Source organism: Aquarana catesbeiana, linkage group LG02 (genome assembly GCF_042186555.1).
Source record: "Aquarana catesbeiana isolate 2022-GZ linkage group LG02, ASM4218655v1, whole genome shotgun sequence".
Lineage (NCBI taxonomy): Eukaryota > Metazoa > Chordata > Amphibia > Anura > Ranidae > Aquarana > Aquarana catesbeiana.
Genome location: NC_133325.1, coordinates 734,772,805 through 734,794,007, shown reverse-complemented (window position 1 = coordinate 734,794,007; position 21,203 = coordinate 734,772,805). Strand labels below are relative to the sequence as shown.

Here is a 21,203-nt window from a genome sequence, read left to right as displayed (position 1 = left end):
TCCCATTTTGTTCTGAAATTTTCTGGGTGCTGCCTGAAGGTGAAGATGACGCTATTCTTCTGCGTGTGGGAGTGTTGCTGCTTGTGGGTTCTGTCAGATTTAATTTTAAAAGGGTTTGTTGTAGTTCATCTGCTGATCTGCTTCTGTAAATTGTACCTTGGTAGTTAAATCTGACTGAAAAGGGGAAGCCCCATTGATACATAATGTTGTGGCGTTGCAGTTCCAATAGTTGGGGTTTCATGGATCGTCTTTTAGTAATAGTAAGTTGGGATAGGTCAGCAAAAATTTGATAATTGTGTCCTTGAAAATTAAGTTCCTTTTTTTCTCTTGCAGCAATTAGTATTTGTTCTTTCGTTCTGTAATAATGAAATTTTGTGATTATATCACGTGGGAGTCCATCTTTCTTTTTGGCTGTGAGGGCTCTGTGTACTCTGTCCAGTTCTAAACGTTCAATAGGGATATCTGGCTTTAGTTCTTGTAATAGAGCAGTAATAGTAGATTGCAGGTCTGTCACAGTTTCAGGTATTCCCCTTATGCGCAAGTTTGAACGTCTGGCTCTATTTTCGTAATCTTCGAGCTTAGTTTGAAGTATTAAATTCTCTTTTTTTAATTGTTCCAATTCTGTTATATTTTCTTGGGTTGTAATTTCAATTTCATCCATTTTTATTTCTAAGGCTGCGGTGCGGTTTCCCAGCTCTCTTATTTCTTTGGTTAGGCTTTTTGTTATTTGGTCTGAGGTTTGTTTTAAAGCCTTATGAAGCATCTTTTCAAATTGTAATAATATTACTGGGGATACTGAGGAGGCTTGTGGAGAAGTTTGTGAGAGGATTTGTTCTGTATCTGACTCAAATGGAGAGTCTTGCTGTGACATTTTCTGCCTGTGAGAGCACCCTGATGCTGTATCTTGTGAGGTGACTGGAGCTGCTTCAGCTGCAGTGAGTGCCTGTGAGCTCTTTGTGAGGTGATTTTTATTTCTGCCACGGTTTCCTCCCAGTACCATATTTCCTGCCCAAACTTTCACAGTTTGTTCCCTGGGGCAAAAAGGTTCAAATGGATACCTTTTGAGCCTGCAGGCTCCGCTTTGTCCTTCTCTTCTCTCCTCAGCGGTGTGGAGCTCTAACAATGCATGTCTGCTAGGCTCCGCCTCCTGCCCCCCTCGTGTAGGATTCTTTTTAATCTCTTCCAGTCTGGTCACCCTGACTTGTTACGGCATGTTGTAACATTTTCCTCCACCTTATCATTGTTTTTAAGATCAACTGCACGCACCGCTGTATGATATTACATACACATTTGCACATCTTTCAACACCTCTCCTTTTCTTTACACTGTTTCATCACTCCAACCTCCCCTTGCTCCTTTCCCCCTCCCCCAACCCCCCAACCCTATCCCCTTCCCCCTCTCTATTTTCTCGTTTGGGATCCTATTCATATGGGTCTTTTCTGTTTTTTTCATACACATTGAATAACTGAACTCACCTCCATAGTTTATTAAATGGCTTACATCTTAGAAGAAAAATTTGACTTGGAAATGCAAGCAGCATTTTCGACAGATCATACTACACCTTTAACGGGTGATGACACCCTTAAAAATTATTTAAAAATGATAAAAAACTGACCATAAAATACTTAAACAGGAAGTGGGACATTTCATCACTGAAATCACACATTGAACATCAAATTATCCCTAGGGGTCTCAGGGAGAGAGTAGTTCCAGCTACAGTACACACCTCCACACACCAAGATTTCTTGATGTTTGGAAAAAAAGCTGTATAAATCGAAGCCTTGAAGTAATGCGACTTATAGTAGAAGAAGAACTCCTACAATTAAACGAAATTCAGGCTGACATTGATAATAGTGCAAAACTTTTAGAACCGTACAAACAGGATGAGCAATTTAAAAAATATAATGAATCTTTGAAAAAGGAGGTTGAGAGAACCCCAAAAAATCTCAGAATTAACAAACAAGAAAAATTCAAACAAAACATAGCAGACTGGGAAAAGGATACTGTGTTTGACCCCGCCTCACAGAGAGGCAGGAGCCAATCACGCAGAAATAGAGGTAGAAAGAATAGATCCACTTCTAAACATCTATCTTCTACAGATAGTGACGAAGACACTGCAACCAAATCAGTCAGTTTTTTAGAACCAAGTCAGGCAGGCCAGGAGACTTTAGATCCACCACACAGTCAAACACCGATAAACCAACAAGTGGGACGCAAACCTTCAACACGGGCAACAGAAAAAGAAAAAGAACAAAGAAAAAATACAAGGACCCAGAGGACGAATGCACGGAGACGTTAAATAGGTTAGATTTGGTTGACGTACAGGAAACTCCACTTGTGAGATCCCAGGACGTGAATGTAGTCAACCTCACAGATTTTCCTCTTAATGAACATCATATATCCCTACTTAAGAGGGGTTTGTCATTCTCACCCAAATCAGCTATGCAAGAATTTGAGGTGTATAAGGACATAAATATGTTCTTACGGAAGGTTATATTCAGATCTTGGCATCTCAATCGTGAAAATACAGATACAAAAAAATCTGTGAACCAGGAAGAACAGGAAGCTCTTAACAATTTAATCTTGTTACTCCAAGAAAATCTCGATTCAGAGTCTGACTCGGAAAAATCTGAGCGCCTAGATATGAGTAATAGACCTTCCAATCTGGTCATTAAATCTTCCAAAATGCCTCCAATCTCCAAACATAAATGGATCAAATTGTTCCTTGATCAGGTACAAAGGGAAAAATAAACTGGGATTGGAAAGGTTTGGATAATTTAACCAGAGAGGAAAGACATGCATTAAAAGAACTTCAGGGAGCACCTAACCTAGTAATCAAAGGCAGTGATAAAGGCGAGAATATAGTTCTCCTGTCTGAACAAAAATATGAAGAGGAAGTCATGCGTCAACTCAACATATATTAAACTCACTGAGAATCCCTTCCCACGGATTGTAGGGGTCCTCAATGAGAAACTCTCATTTGGTTTTGAAAGTAACCTTGTCACCAAGAAAGAACTACATTACCTCACAGTGAGAGAATTCAATACACCAATTTTTTACATCATCCCTAAACTGCACAAATCTCTTACCAATCCACCGGGGAGGCCGATTGTTTCGGCCACCAAAGGACCCTTGGAACGTATAGGCAAATATACGGATGCACTTATTAAGGAATTGGTCTATGAATTACCATCCTATGTCTGTGACACTAGGGATGTATTGAAGGCTATCCAGAGGGTGCATTGCCCGACTGGATCATTGCTCGGGGGGATAGATGTGGAGTCACTCTACACATCGATTCCCCACAGCTATGGTCTTCGTGCGGTGGCCCACTTCTTGGAGAAGAAATACCCTGCTCTAGCGGTCCAAAATGAGTTCATTATAGAACTCCTGGAATTTATGCCGACCAACAATTGCTTCCAGTTTTTGGGCTCCTACTTCCAACAAAAAAGAGGTACATCTATGGGATCCCCCTGGGCCCCCTCCTATGCCTGCTTACACCTTGGTTTATGAGAGGAGGAGGTTGTTTATGGTTCCTCGTTGTACCTCAGCCACAGTAAACTGTGGCTGAGGTACATAGACAATATTTTCATGATCTGGGGGGGCACCCCCCAAGAATTGGACAAGTTCATACAAGAAATTAATACTAATGACAGAAATCTTAGATTCACGTATGTTCATGACTGCAAAACTATTTCATTTCTCGACCTAAAGCTTAGTGTCCAGAATGAACAACTTATAAACAAAACTTACCGTAAGGAGACAGCAGACAGCTGCTAACACCCTCTTGGAAGCGTCCAGTCACCACCCTCATTCTCTGATTCAGGGAATTCCAATTGGTCAATTCCTGAGGATAAAAAGAAATTGCTCCATTGCAGTTGATTTCCGTGAAAAAGCTTCTGAACTTTATACACGCTTCAGGGAGAGCGGCTCACTCACACAAATCCATCAGGAAAGCAAAACGTAGGGCCATTAACACCAAACGAGAAGACCTCTTGAAAAATAACTTTGAAACCAATCAAAAACAAAACCCCCAGAATGCCATAAGAATTATTACTAGGTATGGCTCTCAATGGGACCAAGTTAAAGAGGTCTTGTCAAAACATTGGAGTATTTTGGCTGATGCCCCCATACTGGGAAAATGCATCGGTGATCGCCCAATAATGACAGCGCGCAGATCTCGGAATCTAGGTGATATTTTAACTCATTCAGAATATCTAAGATCATCAAGCAAAAATTGACTAACCGACCTCCCCCCACTTAGGGGCAACTTTACCTGTGGAAAGTGTTCAGTCTGCAAATACGGGGAGAGGACTAATGTGTTCACTGATTCTGGCGGTCATAAAGAATTTAAAATCAAAGATTTTATTAATTGCTCTACTACGCGAGTGATATATATGATCACCTGCCCATGTAAAAAAATCTACATAGGTAAAACTAAAAGACAGTTGAAGATCAGTGAACACATACAAGGGATCCTAAAAAAAGATGATGAACAACCCCTTCCTTTGCATTTCCTTAACTCACATGGAAGAGACCCCTCAGGTCTACTGTTTAAAGGTATCTACAGACTCAATTTGCCTCTGAGGCAGGGGGATTACGATCAAGGTTTATACCAAAAAGAAAAAATGTGGATTTATCGCTTAAATAGTCTTCAACCATCTGGCTTGAACAATGAATGTAATCTGTCGGTGTTTTTGGACTCTTATGCCCCGTACACACGGTCAGATTTTCCGACGGAAAATGTGTGATAGGACCTTGTTGTCGGAAATTCCGACCGTGTGTGGGCTCCATCACACATTTTCCATCGGATTTTCCAACACACAAAGTTTGAGAGCAGGCTATAAAATTTTCCGACAACAAAATCCGACATAAACACGTGTTTTACGTCACCGCGTTCAGAACGATTGGATTTTCCGACAACTTTGTGTGACCGTGTGTATGCAAGACAAGTTTGATCCAACATCCGTCGGAAAAAATCCTAGGATTTTGTTGTCGGAATGTCTGATCAATGTCCGACCGTGTGTACGGGGCATTAGATTCCGAGATTTTTTTGATATCAGTTTAAGATCTTTACTCCCTTATCTGCAACATGGGTTAGATCAATATTTTTACACCTCTCTCTCTCTCCCGTTTTGAACTATCCCCTTGATCCCATTTTATATGCATTAGAAGTTCAAAACTACATTCCACTATTATGTTTATTCTTGTATTTCTTTGCTTTCAAGACTTTGATGAGAGCTCCTTTCTTTAAAATCTTATTAGATGTGTTTTCCCTTCCATCTGTCTTAGAAGGGTGCAATGCATGACTCAGTATATGTGTGTAAATTCTTTGGGTGTTTGGGATATATTGTTTTTGTTCTTTACACAGCTTTGAGCCCTTGAGGTTAAATTTTCAAATGTGGGCAGTCTGTTAGGTCCTCCAAGTAGCCAATTAAACCAATTAACTTGGTATTTAGCCTGGTAGGACCCACAACACATCTAGCTCTGAAGAAAATCATTTAACGATTGAAACGCGTCAGCTGGACGCCCCCACATACACAGCAACCATCTGGAAATGATTTCCTGACCATCTCCCACCTTCCAGCCATCCCTTAACTACTATTCCATGGATGTTTTTTGGTGATCACATCACTTGCACTCTGTGCTTCTCTATGCAAATCCATTCACAGTCTGCATCTGAGCTAGATATATCAGCTGTGGAGATTCCACTATCCGGGATATCCTTTTAGGTCAAGACTGGTCCTACTTCCGCTTAGAGCCTGCCCACTGTTGTTCCGCTCCAAGTGCTGTACGGCTGCAAGGCTCAGCCGGTCCCTTTGGTGAGCGTCCATTGAACAGTGTGGAGCTATTGCTCAGTGAAGTATCACAAACTGCTTTACAACGACCAGATTCCTGGACACAGAGAAATGCCAGCTATATTTTCTATTTGGAAGGACATCCATTGACCCTGGATCATCCATTGATCCCACCTCTGATGCACCGCTCATCCATGGAGCGGATGACCACGATCAGGTGAGATAAGCGGATCCTTCACTTATAAACAAAGACAAGGTGCCTCTAAGTGCAGAAGTTTACATATTTTAATATCCCCAATGGGACTAAAAACACTTACAAGATGGGATGATAAAAACGGCACATCATAGAAATGCAGTATGCAGCATTGGAAGGGGTCACAGCAGGAGGGAGTCCTCAGGCTTAATCACAAATCCAGTGTCAGTCAGCAGCAGAGTGTCCTGGACGCTTAAGCGCTGGCGGAACTGACGTCATCTGAAGAGAGAAGGAAGAAGCCTGGAAGTGATATCAGTCAGGAGAGACAGCTAACCAGCCTGGACTGCAGCGCTGGACGGATGTGGTCATCAAGAAGGGACGTGTTTCGGAACGCTAACTGGTTCCTTTTTCAACCTATGACCATCAGGGTGACTGTGCACAATATATACTAACAATGAGATGGCAGTGGGTGGAGACAATAAGAAAAACAGGAAATAAACAATTTACAGTGATTAAAATAGCATTCTTGAAAGGGAGAAGATATTTAAAATCTGTATATATAGACAAATATATACTAGTTGATACAGCAGAACATAGTAAAAGCATATTTAAAATTTGTGGGAGAATAATAAAAATGTGTGTATGTAAAAAAAGGGGACAATAAATAAAATGTTGATATATATATAAACGAATGAATAATGTAAGCTGGTGAATGCCATGCATAGTGTTCTAGATATACGCATGTCAGCCTGTGCATAAAGATACATGCATGTATATACTAAGGACATGCATGTCATAGGTATGTATACTAAATATATGGCATCACATAATAGCAGATTCACATGTAATGTAATGGCTCTGGCAAACAGTATATAGAGTCTTAAATTATAGCACTGACTTCAAAGTCCTAATTTAACCCTCCAGGGGCCAGAACGTTTAATAGAAAGATCAAATATATTTCCCTATGACAAAGTCTTCTATAGCGCTCGGCTGGAGGGAGGTCTCTAGGCATAGCTTCAATAACGCAAACCTTGAGACCGTCTGTAGATTTTTTATGAAATTGAAGGTAGTGTTTAGGGACACTATGGTTATCCAGTCCACCAGTGATAAAACGGCGATGTTCGCCAAAACGTTTACGCAATGGCCGAATGGTGCGCCCTACATAAAAAAGGCCACAAGGGCATGTAAGGCAGTAGACGACATGATCAGAGGAACAGGTATGAAAGCCCTTTATTTGGTATGTATTTCCTTTTACATGAAAATCTTTCTGGCCATGCGTCACAAACCGACAGGTCTTACAAAGAGGTTTGCGACATTGGTACATCCCAGAAATAGCTAAAAAGGGATCCTTCACTTACATTGAGAATCTCCCTTATAGAATTGATGTGATCATCCATCTGGCTACATACATGCAATGATACAATTGTATTTTTTCAAGAATTCTTTTTTCCTCACAGTGGTATACTTCATACTGTCATCTAATCACGCTGCACATATAAGAATTATATGTTTCTCTTTATAATCTAACGGCCGCTACGTGAGAAACTTGCTACATTCTCATCACATCTACTTTTGATACATATATTACTCAGGACTTTTCCATTTTTCAGCCCGGGAATAGTATTTTGCCGTTTTTTGGGACTTACTGGAGTGAATGAGGAGTGTTTTTGATGGTGTGTCTGTTAATTTAATTTTAATACTGGTGGAGGAAAATGTATTCTTTCATGTATCACTTGTCCGGTATTTATAGCAATTAATAAAGTATACCGTTTTGTACCTTTTAAACCTGAGTGTTCCTCTTTGAAGAATCACTTTTGACCTTTAGTCTATTGTTACTAAGCTACAGTGTTTGTAGCTGCTGACTTTTAAAAAAAAATTATCCTGGCCGGAATCCCGCTTTAATGATCATCAAGTATTAATCTATTCCAGTTCATATAATAATATAGATGACAGTAAATCAAATGTGTATAATGTGGAATTCTTATGAGAAGGATCTTCATATGCTTTTAGAGAACCTCTTCCTGTGCACCGCTGTGCTCTCAGTGCTCCCACCTTAGTGATATGATATACAATGCATGTGTAATCATATTCAGCTTGATTCTCTCCAGTCCATATCCTGTGAAGGGATCCTCTGTGTATTAGTAGTATGGCCCCCTACTCATTAGGGTACTCGTATTCTGTCGGATGTGACTCCTGGGGGATTTGGGTGATGGTTCCTTTAAGAGCGCCTTACCCACACAATATCAAATTATTCCCGTGTAATGTCAAGATAACGAGGATGCCCCCAATAGTGTAATATTGTAGAGGAATATTTTATTTTAATTAAAAATATGCTTACATAAAGATAAAACACTAATGGCATTCACAGGGATACCGTTCCACCTGGTTTGACGTTACTTCCGGTCAGCACTCCCCTATGCATTACATCACACACCATATGACTTCATAAGGGAAAAAGGTTTTCTCCTGATGAAGTCATGTGGTGCATGAGGTAACACATCACGCACCACAGGAGAAAATGGGAGTGACTTTTTCAATATTAATCAGCTGAAGCACTTTCAGTGTTCCAATGGGGAAAATGCTGGCTCTGCATCCCTTTAGAAGTGATAAACCCTTTGGGAGCATCTCACCAAACATGACATTTTTGTTGCAGAGTATGCCTAAAATCAGTGAGCCAATCACACAAGCAGAAAATTACATTTGTGGGGGTGTTCTGTACACCAATGGTGTACAGAACACCTTCAGGTTGCCATATTGCATTGCATTTTACAGAAAATTACAGCATTGATGATTGAAAAGGAAAAGTAATTTTCAATAACATTAAATTACAATAGGACGTCTGTGACAACTGTATATGTTATATTATTTTATTTTTTTTATTTGCTATTTTTTTTCCAATAAAGAGTTGAGTTACCCTACCTAAAGTAGAAATTAGATTTGATAAGTGTAATTTTGCATGCATATGTAATTTTTTTCAAGGAATGTATTGGAGATGTTTAGAGTGGGTATATTTATACTTTAATGTATTTAGTTATAAACTAAAATTATTTATATACATAAAAATGTGTGATATTCCATAGAAGCTAATCAGATCCTAGCAGTACATAGTTACATAGTTGGTTACATAGTTTGGTTGGTTGAAAAAAGACACAGGTCCATCTAGTTCAACCAATAAAAGGGGGAAGAAAATCCTAAAAACAATTATTAAAAATCATACAATCTTATATACACAATCCGATATGCACAATTGATCCAGAGGAAGGCAAAAAAAAACAGCAAAGCATTATCCAATTTGCTCCAGAAGGGGAAAACATTCCTTCCTGATCCCCAAGAGGCAATAGCATATTCACCATTTCAACTTCACCTATGAATGTTAGTATCCAGTCATAATATGTACATTTAGGAAATAATCCAGGCCTTTTTTAACCACTTCAGCCCCGGAAGATTTTACCCCCTTCCTGACCAGAGCACTTTTTCTAATTTGGCACTGCGTCACTTTAACCTACAATTGTGCGGTCATGCAATGCTGTACCCAAACGAAATTTGCATCCCACAAGTAGAGCTTTATTTTGGTGGTATTTGATCACCTCTGCGGTTTTTATTTTTTGTGCTATAACTAAAAAAAAAAGCAAACATTTTGAAAAAAAAACAATATTTTACTTTTTACTATAATAAATATCCCCAATTTAAAAAAAAAACGAACAGATTTCTTCATCAGTTTAGGCCGATATGTATTATTCTACATATTTTTGGTAAAATAAAAAAATCGCAATAAGCGTCTATATGGTTTGTGCAAAAGTTATAGCATCTACAAACTATGGGAAAGATTTATGACATTTTTATGGCATTTTTATTATTTATTTATTTTTTACTAGCAAAGGTACTGTTCGGCAATTTTCAGCACTACTGCGACATTGCGACGGACAGATCGGACACTTTTGACACATTTTTAGGACTACTGACATTTAATACAGCGATCAGTGCTATAAATATGCACTGATTACTGTATAAATGTCACTGGCAGGGAAGGGGTTAACTCTAGGGGGCGATCAAAGGGTTAAATGTGTGTTCCCTCACTGTGTTCTAACTGTATGGAGATAGGACTGACTAGGGGAGGAGACATATCATTGTTCCTACTTAGTAGGAACAAACAACATGTCTCCTCTCCCCTGGCAGAACAGGGATTTGTGTCCCCATGGGGGCTCTCGTGCACGCAATCGCGACCACTGGCCATGTGCATCGGGTCCCCCGCTGTTTAGCAGGTGCGTGTGTGCTTCCAGCGGAGCGTGCAAACCCTCTGGCGGCTCTTAAAGGGAACCCCGTAACCCGTACAGGGTTTTGCTCAGAGGTGCCATTCTACCCCGGTAAAAATACGTGAGCCTGTTGAAGAAATCTACTGAGCAGCCCAGAACCAGCTCTTGAGTGAGTCTAATCCACATTTTTACAGTTCTTACTGTGAAGAAACCTTTCCATGTTTGGAGATTAAATCTTTTTTCCTCTAGAGTTGTACAGAGTGCCCCCTTGTCCTTTGTGATTACCGTAAAGTGAATAACTCAACACCAAGTTCACTATATGGACCACTTACAGTATGTATTTATACATGTTGATCATATTCCCCCTTAACCTCCGTAACTTTTCTAGCGCAGTATAAATATACTAACAAATATATTTATTGGTAATATATACAATGTATGGACAATAGTCTGTTTTTCTTCTTTCACTAATGTTTTTTTTTAAGAAGCCCAGTAGATATGGGTTGATCATATACACATTAGGGCAGATTTACCAGAGGCAAATAGACTGTGCACTTTTCAAGTGTAGTTTTTCCCAGAGCTTAGTAAATGTGATAATGCTCTGCTGATTTCCATCATGTAATCACATACAAGCAAAAATGCTTTTTATTTTCCTTGCACCTGATTGGGTATTCTTTAGAACGTAAAGCTTTGCCACTTTTACTAAGCTCTGGGGAAAATTAGTGCAACTGCAATTGCAGAGTGCACAGTCTATTTGCCTTTAGTAAATCAACGTCACTATTTACTGGTCTTAATTTTTATCAACTACAAAAGAGCATGACCATCAATGTCATTTTTTATACAATTAAAACACTTAACAGCTTTCTGTCTGGCAGGAATTCTGAGTATCGGACAAATGTAAGCTGTAAAGTCACAGTTATTCAAATGATTTAAACTCATTATTCTGAGCTACTGTAACAGATATGATGTAAGGCTCTCACAATGCAGAGATGTCCCAAAGGTTAATATTTATCTATATGTTAATGGATTCAGTTTCCATTTGAATAGCTGCATGACAAAACTTTTTTTTTTTTACAACCTGCAATTAATGTTTATGGCCCTCAATGGTTGTTGAAACATTGGAAAATGTTCAATACTATTCTAGAACTCCTGTAGAGTGTCCATGAAATGTCAGTTAAAATTAATGATTAATAATGAATGAAATCAAACAATTGATTTAAGCAATCAAATATATATATATATACGCTTCTGTGGATGGTATCAGATACTTGCATAGCAAAAAAGCAAGTGCCTTCTAGTGACATAAAAATAGAGCTATAAACAATGAAGTGGAAGACCAGGCAGCCTCTCACTAACACAGAAGTTTGGCTTATTACATTGCTAGTATTATTCATCCTCATCTCTGTCGGACTGGTGGTGTTTGCATGGATTATTGCTAAAGATCTGACTGCCACAGGTAAGAACTCCAGTTGTTTTTTCCTATAAATAATGTTTTTCTCTTTTTTTTTTCTTTTCTCTTTTTTTTTGTTGGAAGAAAGGAAACGTGGCTAGCTCAACAGACATGCTTACTGCCTGATACTGGTTTACAATTTTTTCTTGAAGTGAATCTAAATCCAGTTTGGGAAAGGTTCACTATCTCTTTTTGTCCAAGGGCCCATTGTAAATGAGAGTAGTAGAAAAATCCCAAAATTTGAGTTGCCACCAGAACAAGAATATAGCATGAAGATTCCAGTGGGGTGGAAATTGTGTTTTTGTTTTTTTCGTTCAACCTGCAGGTTCAATTAAAAAAATTGACCTGATTCCTCTATCCACATATTCGAGGTGGATGGGGAATCCTTCTGCTGCGCCTTTGTATTTTGACAGTGGGAAATCTATCACAATACACTAATCAACACTGCAGGTTATAGCCTACAGCTATAACCTCCAACGCTTATCACGTGGAATTTTCCAACAGGTTGGTTGAACAGAAGTCAATCGGTAGACCGACTTCTGTTCAGACACAGTGCCCAACGTATACAAATTTCAGTTAATGTATGATCAGCTTGAGAGGAGATTTACCTTCCTTTGAACAGATTTCCTTTTGCTTCTGGTTGTGTCTATGTGGCAGGAAGTTGGCCAAAAAGCTGACAACCTTTCCCTACTCTATACCAAATGAAAAAAAAAAGTTGTGGCTGTAAGCCCAGATTCACACTGAGCTGCGGGAATGAAGCTGAACTCACTCCCGCATGTCAGTCCCGATTTCGGCCGCGATTTCAGAGACATCTGTGCAGGTTTCTGCACAGATGTCCATGTAAATCGCAGTCTGAAATTGCAAAAAGTAGTACAGAAACTACTTTTTGAAATCGGTGCTGCGCTGCAAATGCAGTGTTGCACTGATCAGGATGATGCCATTGTCAGCAATTGACAGCAATTGCCGCCAATTTGACATGCGATTTGACATGTCAAATCGCATGTCAAATCGTACCAATATGAACCAGGGCTAAATATACTTTAAAAAACTCAGAGGCATGAGATAATTGTTTCCCAATTTAACTGATTATAATATGCATGTTATAGTTTTTTCCAAAAATAACATGGAGCAGGTTATCCTTTTTTTCTCCCCCTACCTCCGCCATAGGCAAAAACTTGCATGCTTGGTAGTCTAATGCCGCATACACACGAGCGGACTTTACGGCAGACTTTGCCCGGTGGACGGGATTTGGTCGGACAATTCGATCGTGTGTGGGCTCCAGCGGACTTTGTTTTCTCAAAAGTTGGACGGACTTAGATTTTAAACATGTTTTAAATTAATCCGTTGAAATCGAGTCCGGTCGAAAAGTCCGCTTGTCTGTATGCTAGTTCGACGGACAAAAAGCCACGCTAGGGCAGCTATTGGCTACTGGCTATGAACTTCCTTGTTTTAGTCCGGTCATACATCATCACGTACGAATTCGACGGACTTTGGTGGATTGTGTGTAGGCAAGTCCGTTCATTCAGAAAGTCCGTCATAAAGTCCGTCGAAAAGTCCGCCAAGCAAAGTCTGCCGTAAAGTCCGCTCGTGTGTACGCGGCATAAGTTTGCATATTTAGGCCTCATGCACACTGGATGTTAAAATAATGTTATATAAACACCAGTAGCTTTACAGTGAGGTTTTCAACTTTTTTCAACATTTTAGCAATAGCGTTTTTTAGCATTTATTAGCATTTTTTGTGTTTTTTAGAGGGGGTTTTTTTTGAGAATTTTTTTTTCTTAAATGGTTGAAAAATTTTTAAAAATGCTGGTGAGCCACATTTTTGAGCACTTATCGGCATTTATCAGCGTTTTTTTTGACGTTAGAGTGTTTTTACAGATGAAAGCAGCTGAAAAACTCATCTCAGAACCCACTAGTTTTTTTTCTTTTCATTTAGGGCCTCATGCACACTGGTCTATAATAATGTTATAAAAACGCCAGTAGCTTTGCAGTGAGTTTTTCAACTTTTTTCAATGTTTTTGCAGTAGCATTTTTTAGCGTATTTTCGTGTTAGCGTTTTAGCATTTTTTTTTTTTAAGAATTTTTTTTTTTTTATTATTCAATGCATCGAAAACATTAAAAAACGCTGGTGAGCGACGTTTTTAAGCGTTTATCTATGTTTATAAGCGTTTATCAGCTTTAGAGCATTTTTACAGCTGAAAAACGTCTCTCAGAACCCACTAGTTTTGGGGGTTTTTCACTGCTCAAAAACAGCCTATGTGTGCATGGACTCATAGGATAACATGATGGAGAGTTTAATGACTGTAGAAAAAAACATCTACAGCCAAAAACAGCTGCTGTAAAAACGTCAAAAAAAGGTCCAGGTGTGCATGAGGCCTAATTATGGATAGACATTTCATAAAAATCTGATGCCTGTTGGTTGCTTTAGTTGGTGATTTCTATGACCTAAATACTTTGACTGGCCAAATGCTGTTTTTGTGGGTTTCCACCGTCATAAAATACATTTTATAATCCTGGGAATCATGTTAAACACAAAACGTCTCAAATACTCCAGCCTAGGTGAACTAGATCCCTGATGAGCTTTATTCTTTTTCAAAAAGAAGACAGAAAATAGGGCATGTCAACTCAAATCTGAGCTAATCCATAATTATTTCTCAATCTAGTGTGGTGAGCTTTCAAATTTTTTCAAATTCAACTACATTTGTCACCATTTTTTGTTACCAATCATCTACAAGTTTACAGACTGTGAAAAGTGGAAGCTTATTAAAGTTGACTATACAAAATTATTATTTTAAACAATATAACAAAACCCTGCATTTGATAATCATCCAATCACAATGTTGTCATGTATTATTCAGATCCAGCCTTGAATACTGCATGCCAAATAACGGGGAGCTCCCTAATTATCATAATGTGCTGCCAGCATAATTTGGATATGTTGCTTTCACATTATAGTTTAGAGCAGTGTTTCTCAACTATTTTACCTTGGAGGAACACTTGGCAAAACGTTTGAGATCTCTGGGAACCCCAGAACATTGGATCTGATCAGCGAGCTGTAGATATAACATTAAATTAAGGCTTTTCGACCAGAGTCCTGTGAAACCCTAGAGCCCTGTGAGAAGTTCCCAAGAGTTCCGCTGCAAATCAACATTTTGGCTGATGTACAATCCCCTAATATTGTTTTTGGTGCGCACTGATAGTGAGTACTGTCAGCGTGCTTTGATACCCGCTGCCTCCTCTGTGGTTGCGGCTCCAGTGAACTCTGGAAGCACCATGAGAAGTAGAGAGGATGGAAGCATGTTGCTGAAGCAGGAGGTGACATCCAGTGTATGGCAGTGCCAAATGCACACTGCGGAAAAGGGTAGCAGAGAACAGGTGTATGCAGTTGGATCAGACTGAATGTATGTGGGGGTGAGATCATAATAGCTTTATGGTATGGCATAACATAAAGCTGTTATGATCTCACCTCCTGCCACATTCAGCCATGTACTGACCTCCTATTTCAGCTATGTGCTCCCACTCTCTGCTCACCCTCTCCACATTCTGCATTCAGTGATTCCATACACACCATCTCACCTCATACATAAGATCTCACCTCCTGCTTCAGCAGTTTGCTACCGCTTTCTCCACTCCTCTGGGAGTTTCCCTCTGAGTTCACAGGAGCTGGAACTTCAGAGGAGGCATTGAGTATCAAGGCACACTGACTGTACTCACCGTCAGTGTGCATTGAAGTCAACATTATGGCAGATGTACAGTATCTCACAAAAGTGAGTACACCCTCACATTTTTGTAAACATTTTATTATATCATTTCATGAGACAACACTGAAGAAATTACACTTTGCTACAATGTAAAGTAGTAAATGTATGGTGGTCTTGGCCACCGTGCTGCAGCTCAGTTTCAGGGTCTTGGCAATCTTCTTATAGCAAAGGCCTTCTTTATGTAGAGCAACAATTCTTTTTTTCAGATCCTCAGAGAGTTCTTTGCCATGAGGTGCCATGTTGAACTTCCAGTGACCAGTATGAGAGCGTGAGAGCGATAACACCAAATTTAACACACCTGATCCCCATTCACACCTGAGTGTTGTCACATGAAAAGATATAATAAAATATTTACAAAAATGTGAGGGTATACTCACTTTTGTAAAATACTGTACATCTGCCATAATGTTGATTTTCAGTGAAAACCCTGGGGGCTTCTTGCGGAACCCCAGTTGAGAGTAATACATGATATTAAAAATATCAGGTACAGTATAATTAGAAATGATTCTCTATATATGATACCAATTGACTGTCTTCCAATGTAATAAAAACATGGCTGCAAAAATGTGGGGAGTTATACTTAGTTTATGGGCAGCTAACCACTAATAATACTTTCTCAATGACAGTCCTGTCAAGACTCATCTATAAAAAAAGAGGGTGGGTTATCCCAAGCAAGTCACGTAAAAGGGGGAGACTGCGGTCAATTAATACAGCTTTATTATGAAAATTACACCATACAAATTTCTAGGCACAATAATAAACCACCATCAATCATAAAAATATTAAAAAGACAACATTGTCTACCCCGTTGTCGCAGCCACACATACACCCATACACACCATCATACATTCCTATGGCACTGATGTGAAGGACCCTTGATGTGGGTAGCAGCAAGTTCACCAAAGTGGATGCTTGTATTGGAAGTTTAGGCTAGCCAGCCATACCAGTTCCATCAATGCCGCAGATGTCCATCAGAGCTGGTTAGTGTCAATATGGAGTGTGTCAGGTAAAGGCAGGGAATGATGGGAAAGATGCTTCAAAGTATCGCAGCCAGTAACCAAACAGATCTGTGAGCAGGATGTGAAGGCTGCTTCCCAATAACTGGGGGGACACGTGCAAAGTTGGACTATGTATCGAATACAACACCATACATGGAACAGTCTCACCACCTCCGCCGCACCGCCACTTTCATATTCAACAGTTTTTCTGCAGCCAGTCTGTTCCGGCTCCTCCATCCCTTTCCCTGTTTTGGGCACCTTAGGATTCAGTTGCTTAAAGCTCACTGTGCAATTCATTACCATAGCCCGTAGGCAGCTGTCCCGGGGAGCGTCATGTGCGTGACAACGCGATGATGGGGCTTTCGTTAGCCAATGAACGCTAACTTCCTCATCTATAAGGCTGTTTCCATTCTCTTTCTTCTAAATTTAACCCCACTACTCTTCTTTGTAAGGTTGGCTATACATGTTAAATATTCTTATACAATTTTCCTTTAGATTTACCCTAAACTATGTAGTTCAAGGGCTTGCCTAATTAGATACAATTGAAAGTTGTTTAGTTTTGACCTCATATTACATGGTTTTTGGCAAATCCAAAGGAAAATTTATCAAGGGAATTGATCATGTATGGCCAGCCTTAGTCTTTTAATGTAAACATATTCATTATAAGAATGGACAATAATATGTAAACATTTTTTTCCCCGTCATAATCTAAAACTCTATTGCAAATGATGGGCTTACATACAAGGGCTCACCATCAGCCTTTCTAGGAATAATGTTTTACAATCTGAGTAACTACAGGGCATTTTGCAGACCGTGGAGTAAAAAGATAAATTTTCAGTAAAACAATGCTGGCCATGATTTACTTACATTCTGAAGATCTGCTGAATCCTGTCAAACTTGATGAGAAATCTGACCGTGTACTGCCACCATCACTCTCAGTTACATAATAGAAAGATGAAAGCACTACTACTGAATTGGTAGGTTATAAAATGCCTCAGCCTGCTGCGGGTCACCCGATATTATAAAAGTAAATTTTTCAAGCCCCATATAGGTATGGGGACTGTCAGATTTATACAATGTAATTTTTTAAACAGCCTTTTTTGAGAAAAAAGTGTAACACGTATTTTTTCTTATTTTCTAAAAAAAAAAAAAAAAAAAGAAAAAAAAAACCTTAAAAAGAAATAAATTCAGTTTAAATATTGAGAAATAGATGTAACCCATATTAAAAGTGCTTTAACAGGATATGCTGCCAGAAGCAGCTGATCACACAGGAAATCTGCCACTTAGAAAATAGTATTTGAACATACAGCAGTTTATAAATTAGGCAAAAAATATTGTTTGCGCTGACAGTGATTTGAATAATGTTACAATACAAACAACAATACATGTAGTAAAACATTCACATTGGGAGCAGCCATGATAAATAGGAATGAGCTGAATTGAGAGATTTAATTTCTCTTAAACATCATCCAAAAATAAGAGACTTATGTGAAAATGTGTCAATTTTTAAGGCTGTATGGACTCCAAATAGCTTTTGAGGGTTACAGAATCTTTCAACTATCTTAGACCTTTTCTTGTTGCAAAAAATGGTCTCTCCTTAGCTTTGATTATTTCATACATTTTCTTGTTGCAAAAAATGGTCTCTCCTTAGCTTTGATTATTTCATACATATATTTTTCACAGCAAGAAACAGGAAAAAAAATTAAAAAAAAATGAAACACAATTTTCAAATGTCCACAATTACAAAGGGGAAAAAAAACAAATACCAAGAACACTTATGAAACAAACTAGACTATGCTACCCTACCCTACCACCACCCCAAAAAAGAAGAAAAAACCCTTTAAAAAAAGTAGATTTTTAAAAAGGCATTTAATCTAAGCAGCTCCATGTCAAAATAGGTAATTTTGTGTTTAAATCAGTGTAGATGAAATCACTCTGCTCAACCCTAATGTAGAATCTGCAGCATTCAGGCTTAGGGTAGCATTAAAAGTCCTGATTCTATGTAGTTTCTTCAATGCAGTTTTACTGAACTGAAAAAAAATCTGATTGTTAAAAAAGGTGCAAATAAAAAAGACTAAATTCCCAGTGCTGATTACTCAGCAATTGCAACATCATTCAAAAAAAAGGGATACAAATCAATGTTTCATCACTGTGTCTTGCCTCACATGTGACAGATTTGATTTAATTACATGTTGTACCTTGGTGACTTAGACTCAGCAGTTAGCAGGATAACCCAGTGACTTACTGCTGTGAACGTAAAGATCATTGTAGATGTTTCTGAATATCTATTCAGCAGAAGAACCTATAGCACCTAATGATTGCCTTCACTGCACGTTGGTGCCTGATACAGAAAAGAAACTATTCAGATTGTCCCTCTAGGCTTTGTCACTGATGGAGACGTGGAAGGTGTGCACCTGACCTTTGTCTCTGACGCCTTTATATCTTTGTCAGCATGAAATAGATAAATCGCTAGGTACATATTAATCTGGAGCCCATGTTCTTATGCCATGAAATGTGAATCCGAGTGAATTATCCACCTCACATTGTGTGTTATCATGAAGTAGCAAACACAGCTTTGCAAGGAACACCATGAAACACTACTGAAAACACTCACATAAATGCTGCAGTTAGTACTGCTTTAATACCACTTGTACTTCAACTTGTGTTACTATTATGTTTACAACTGCTCTTACTAGAAATAATGATAATAAGCAGTGGAGGAGCTCTCTAATTCCAACTCCTTTAGGCTATGCTTACACATGTGGCTGTCACTGGCACACTTCTAAAAAGCAATCCATGATTCTTTTCAGAGACATTTAACGCGAGGTAAGGAGGTGATAGGTCTTAACCAAGTAAATGCCACACCACCGTACCATTGCACATGCTTAAGGAGCGATTGCTACGTGGCCCCATTTGCTTTAACCACTTGCCATTTGTTGTTGGACTTCAAGTGGTTAAACCGTTTTTTTTAGGAGCCAGTTGCTCTCTTGGCAAAGCAATCCTAGCGGCTGACTAGCCTCTGAATTGCTTTTACAAGCAGTGGGAGAGGATGCCCCCCCGGTCACCTTCTGAGTTTTTCTTGGGCTCTCCTGTCCCACCAGGAGACCCTGAGCAACCAGCCGGTGCTTCTTCCAGATGATCGGAGAGCCGAACAAAGCCTGGATTGGCTTTCATCAGCTCTTGGCTATGGTAACCCAGAAGTGATGACCTGACATCACTTTCAGGTTTAACCGGATGGCAACGGTTCCATTTTCAAAAATCAACAGCATACATAAGAAGCTTTTTTACAAAAATGAAATCTAAAGGTCTGATAATAACTTGATGTTTGGTCCATGATGTGAGAGTAATAATAAATAAAATTTAAATATAACAGACCCATCACATCCTGTTAGGATAGCTCCCACCTGCAGCCAGTTGTATAGTTTGATGTGGCTGAGAGCTTTCTGTTCTGTCATATACAGATTGTTGGTCTTTTTGTTTTTATTTATTTTTATTTTTGAAATCCAAAGCAGAATGTGTGGATTGTTAAATGATGTGCCCCTTTTCCTTGTAAGTGCTGTGGTATAAGCAGAAGAATATTTTGGATTTATGGATATGGCATGACCACAGGGTATTGTTATCATTTATTATGTTATGACATCAAGAAAATAATGTCAGATGGAAAGTAAGGACTTGTGTTATCTAGCTAAAACTAACAACAGAGTAAGCAATGAGAAATTATAATATTGCCAGGAAAAAGTTGTCTTTTTGAAACATGAAACTGGAGTTCTGACACAAACAGTATGATGGAAAACAAGCCATTGTAATATATGTATGCAAGCTGGACCCAGTAATGAACAGTTCTCTCTGATATATCAGAGCTGTAGCTTTACGCAAAGGTGCTATTAGGCAAAGTTAGACATTATTTTGGTCAAATATTAAATTTTTAATGGTCTCAAATTCTGCGCAGCAAATATACAGCTAACTAAATGTTTGTCCAATGAAAGGTTCAAAATATGAATTTGTTTTGTTTGTTTATGTACAAATCTAACATTGAAAAATGCATACATTTGAATCCAGCCACCAAATTGCTTCTATTGGAGGAGGCTGGAGACAAAGGAAAGCCACATATGTTAAATTGATGATGTAGGAATCAGCTGCTATGAGCCCAGTGCAGGACACACTCCCTGAAGACCCCATATATGTAATTTTTTGTACAGTTATGCCGCGTACACACGAGTGGAATGTCCGACAGAAACAGTCCGATGGGAACTTTTCATCGTATATTCCGACCGTGTGTGTGCCCCATCTGACTTTTTCTGTCGAAAATTCAGATGGACTTAGATAGAGAACATGTTCTATATTTTTTCGATGGAACAAATTACTATCGGAAAAACTGCTCGTCTGTATGCTGTTCCGACGCACCAAAAATGATGCATGCTCTGAAGCAAGTATGAGACGGAAGCTAATGGCTACTGGCTATTGAACTTCCGTTTTCTAGTCCCGTCATGTGTTGTACATCACCGCGTTCTGGACAGTCTGAATTTGGTGTGACCGTGTGTATGCAAGACAGCTTGAGTGGAACTCCGTCGTAAAAACCTTCAGAGTTTATTCTGACGGCAAAACTGGTCGTGTGTACAGGGCATTATTCTCGGTTTTATACTGAGTTTATCACCCATAAGGATACTCTGTATTCAGAGTCATTGGATCATTTTTCACCAGCTCAAGAAACAGAGCTCCATGTTTTAGCAAAGCCTGTGACCTATACAAA

The 21,203-nt window shown here is 39.0% G+C and overlaps 1 protein-coding gene across 1 annotated transcript in view; it reads left to right on the top strand.

The window, feature by feature from the left end:
- Positions 1–11,487: 11,487 nt before the first annotated feature.
- TMPRSS15 (transmembrane serine protease 15) overlaps positions 11,488–21,203 on the top strand; it is a 615,681-nt gene continuing 605,965 nt past the window's right edge. Inside the window, exon 1 of the mRNA XM_073617070.1 lies at positions 11,488–11,700. Coding sequence (XP_073473171.1) covers positions 11,568–11,700 — 133 coding nt within the window. The 5' untranslated portion in view covers positions 11,488–11,567. The remainder of the gene's footprint in view (positions 11,701–21,203) is intronic.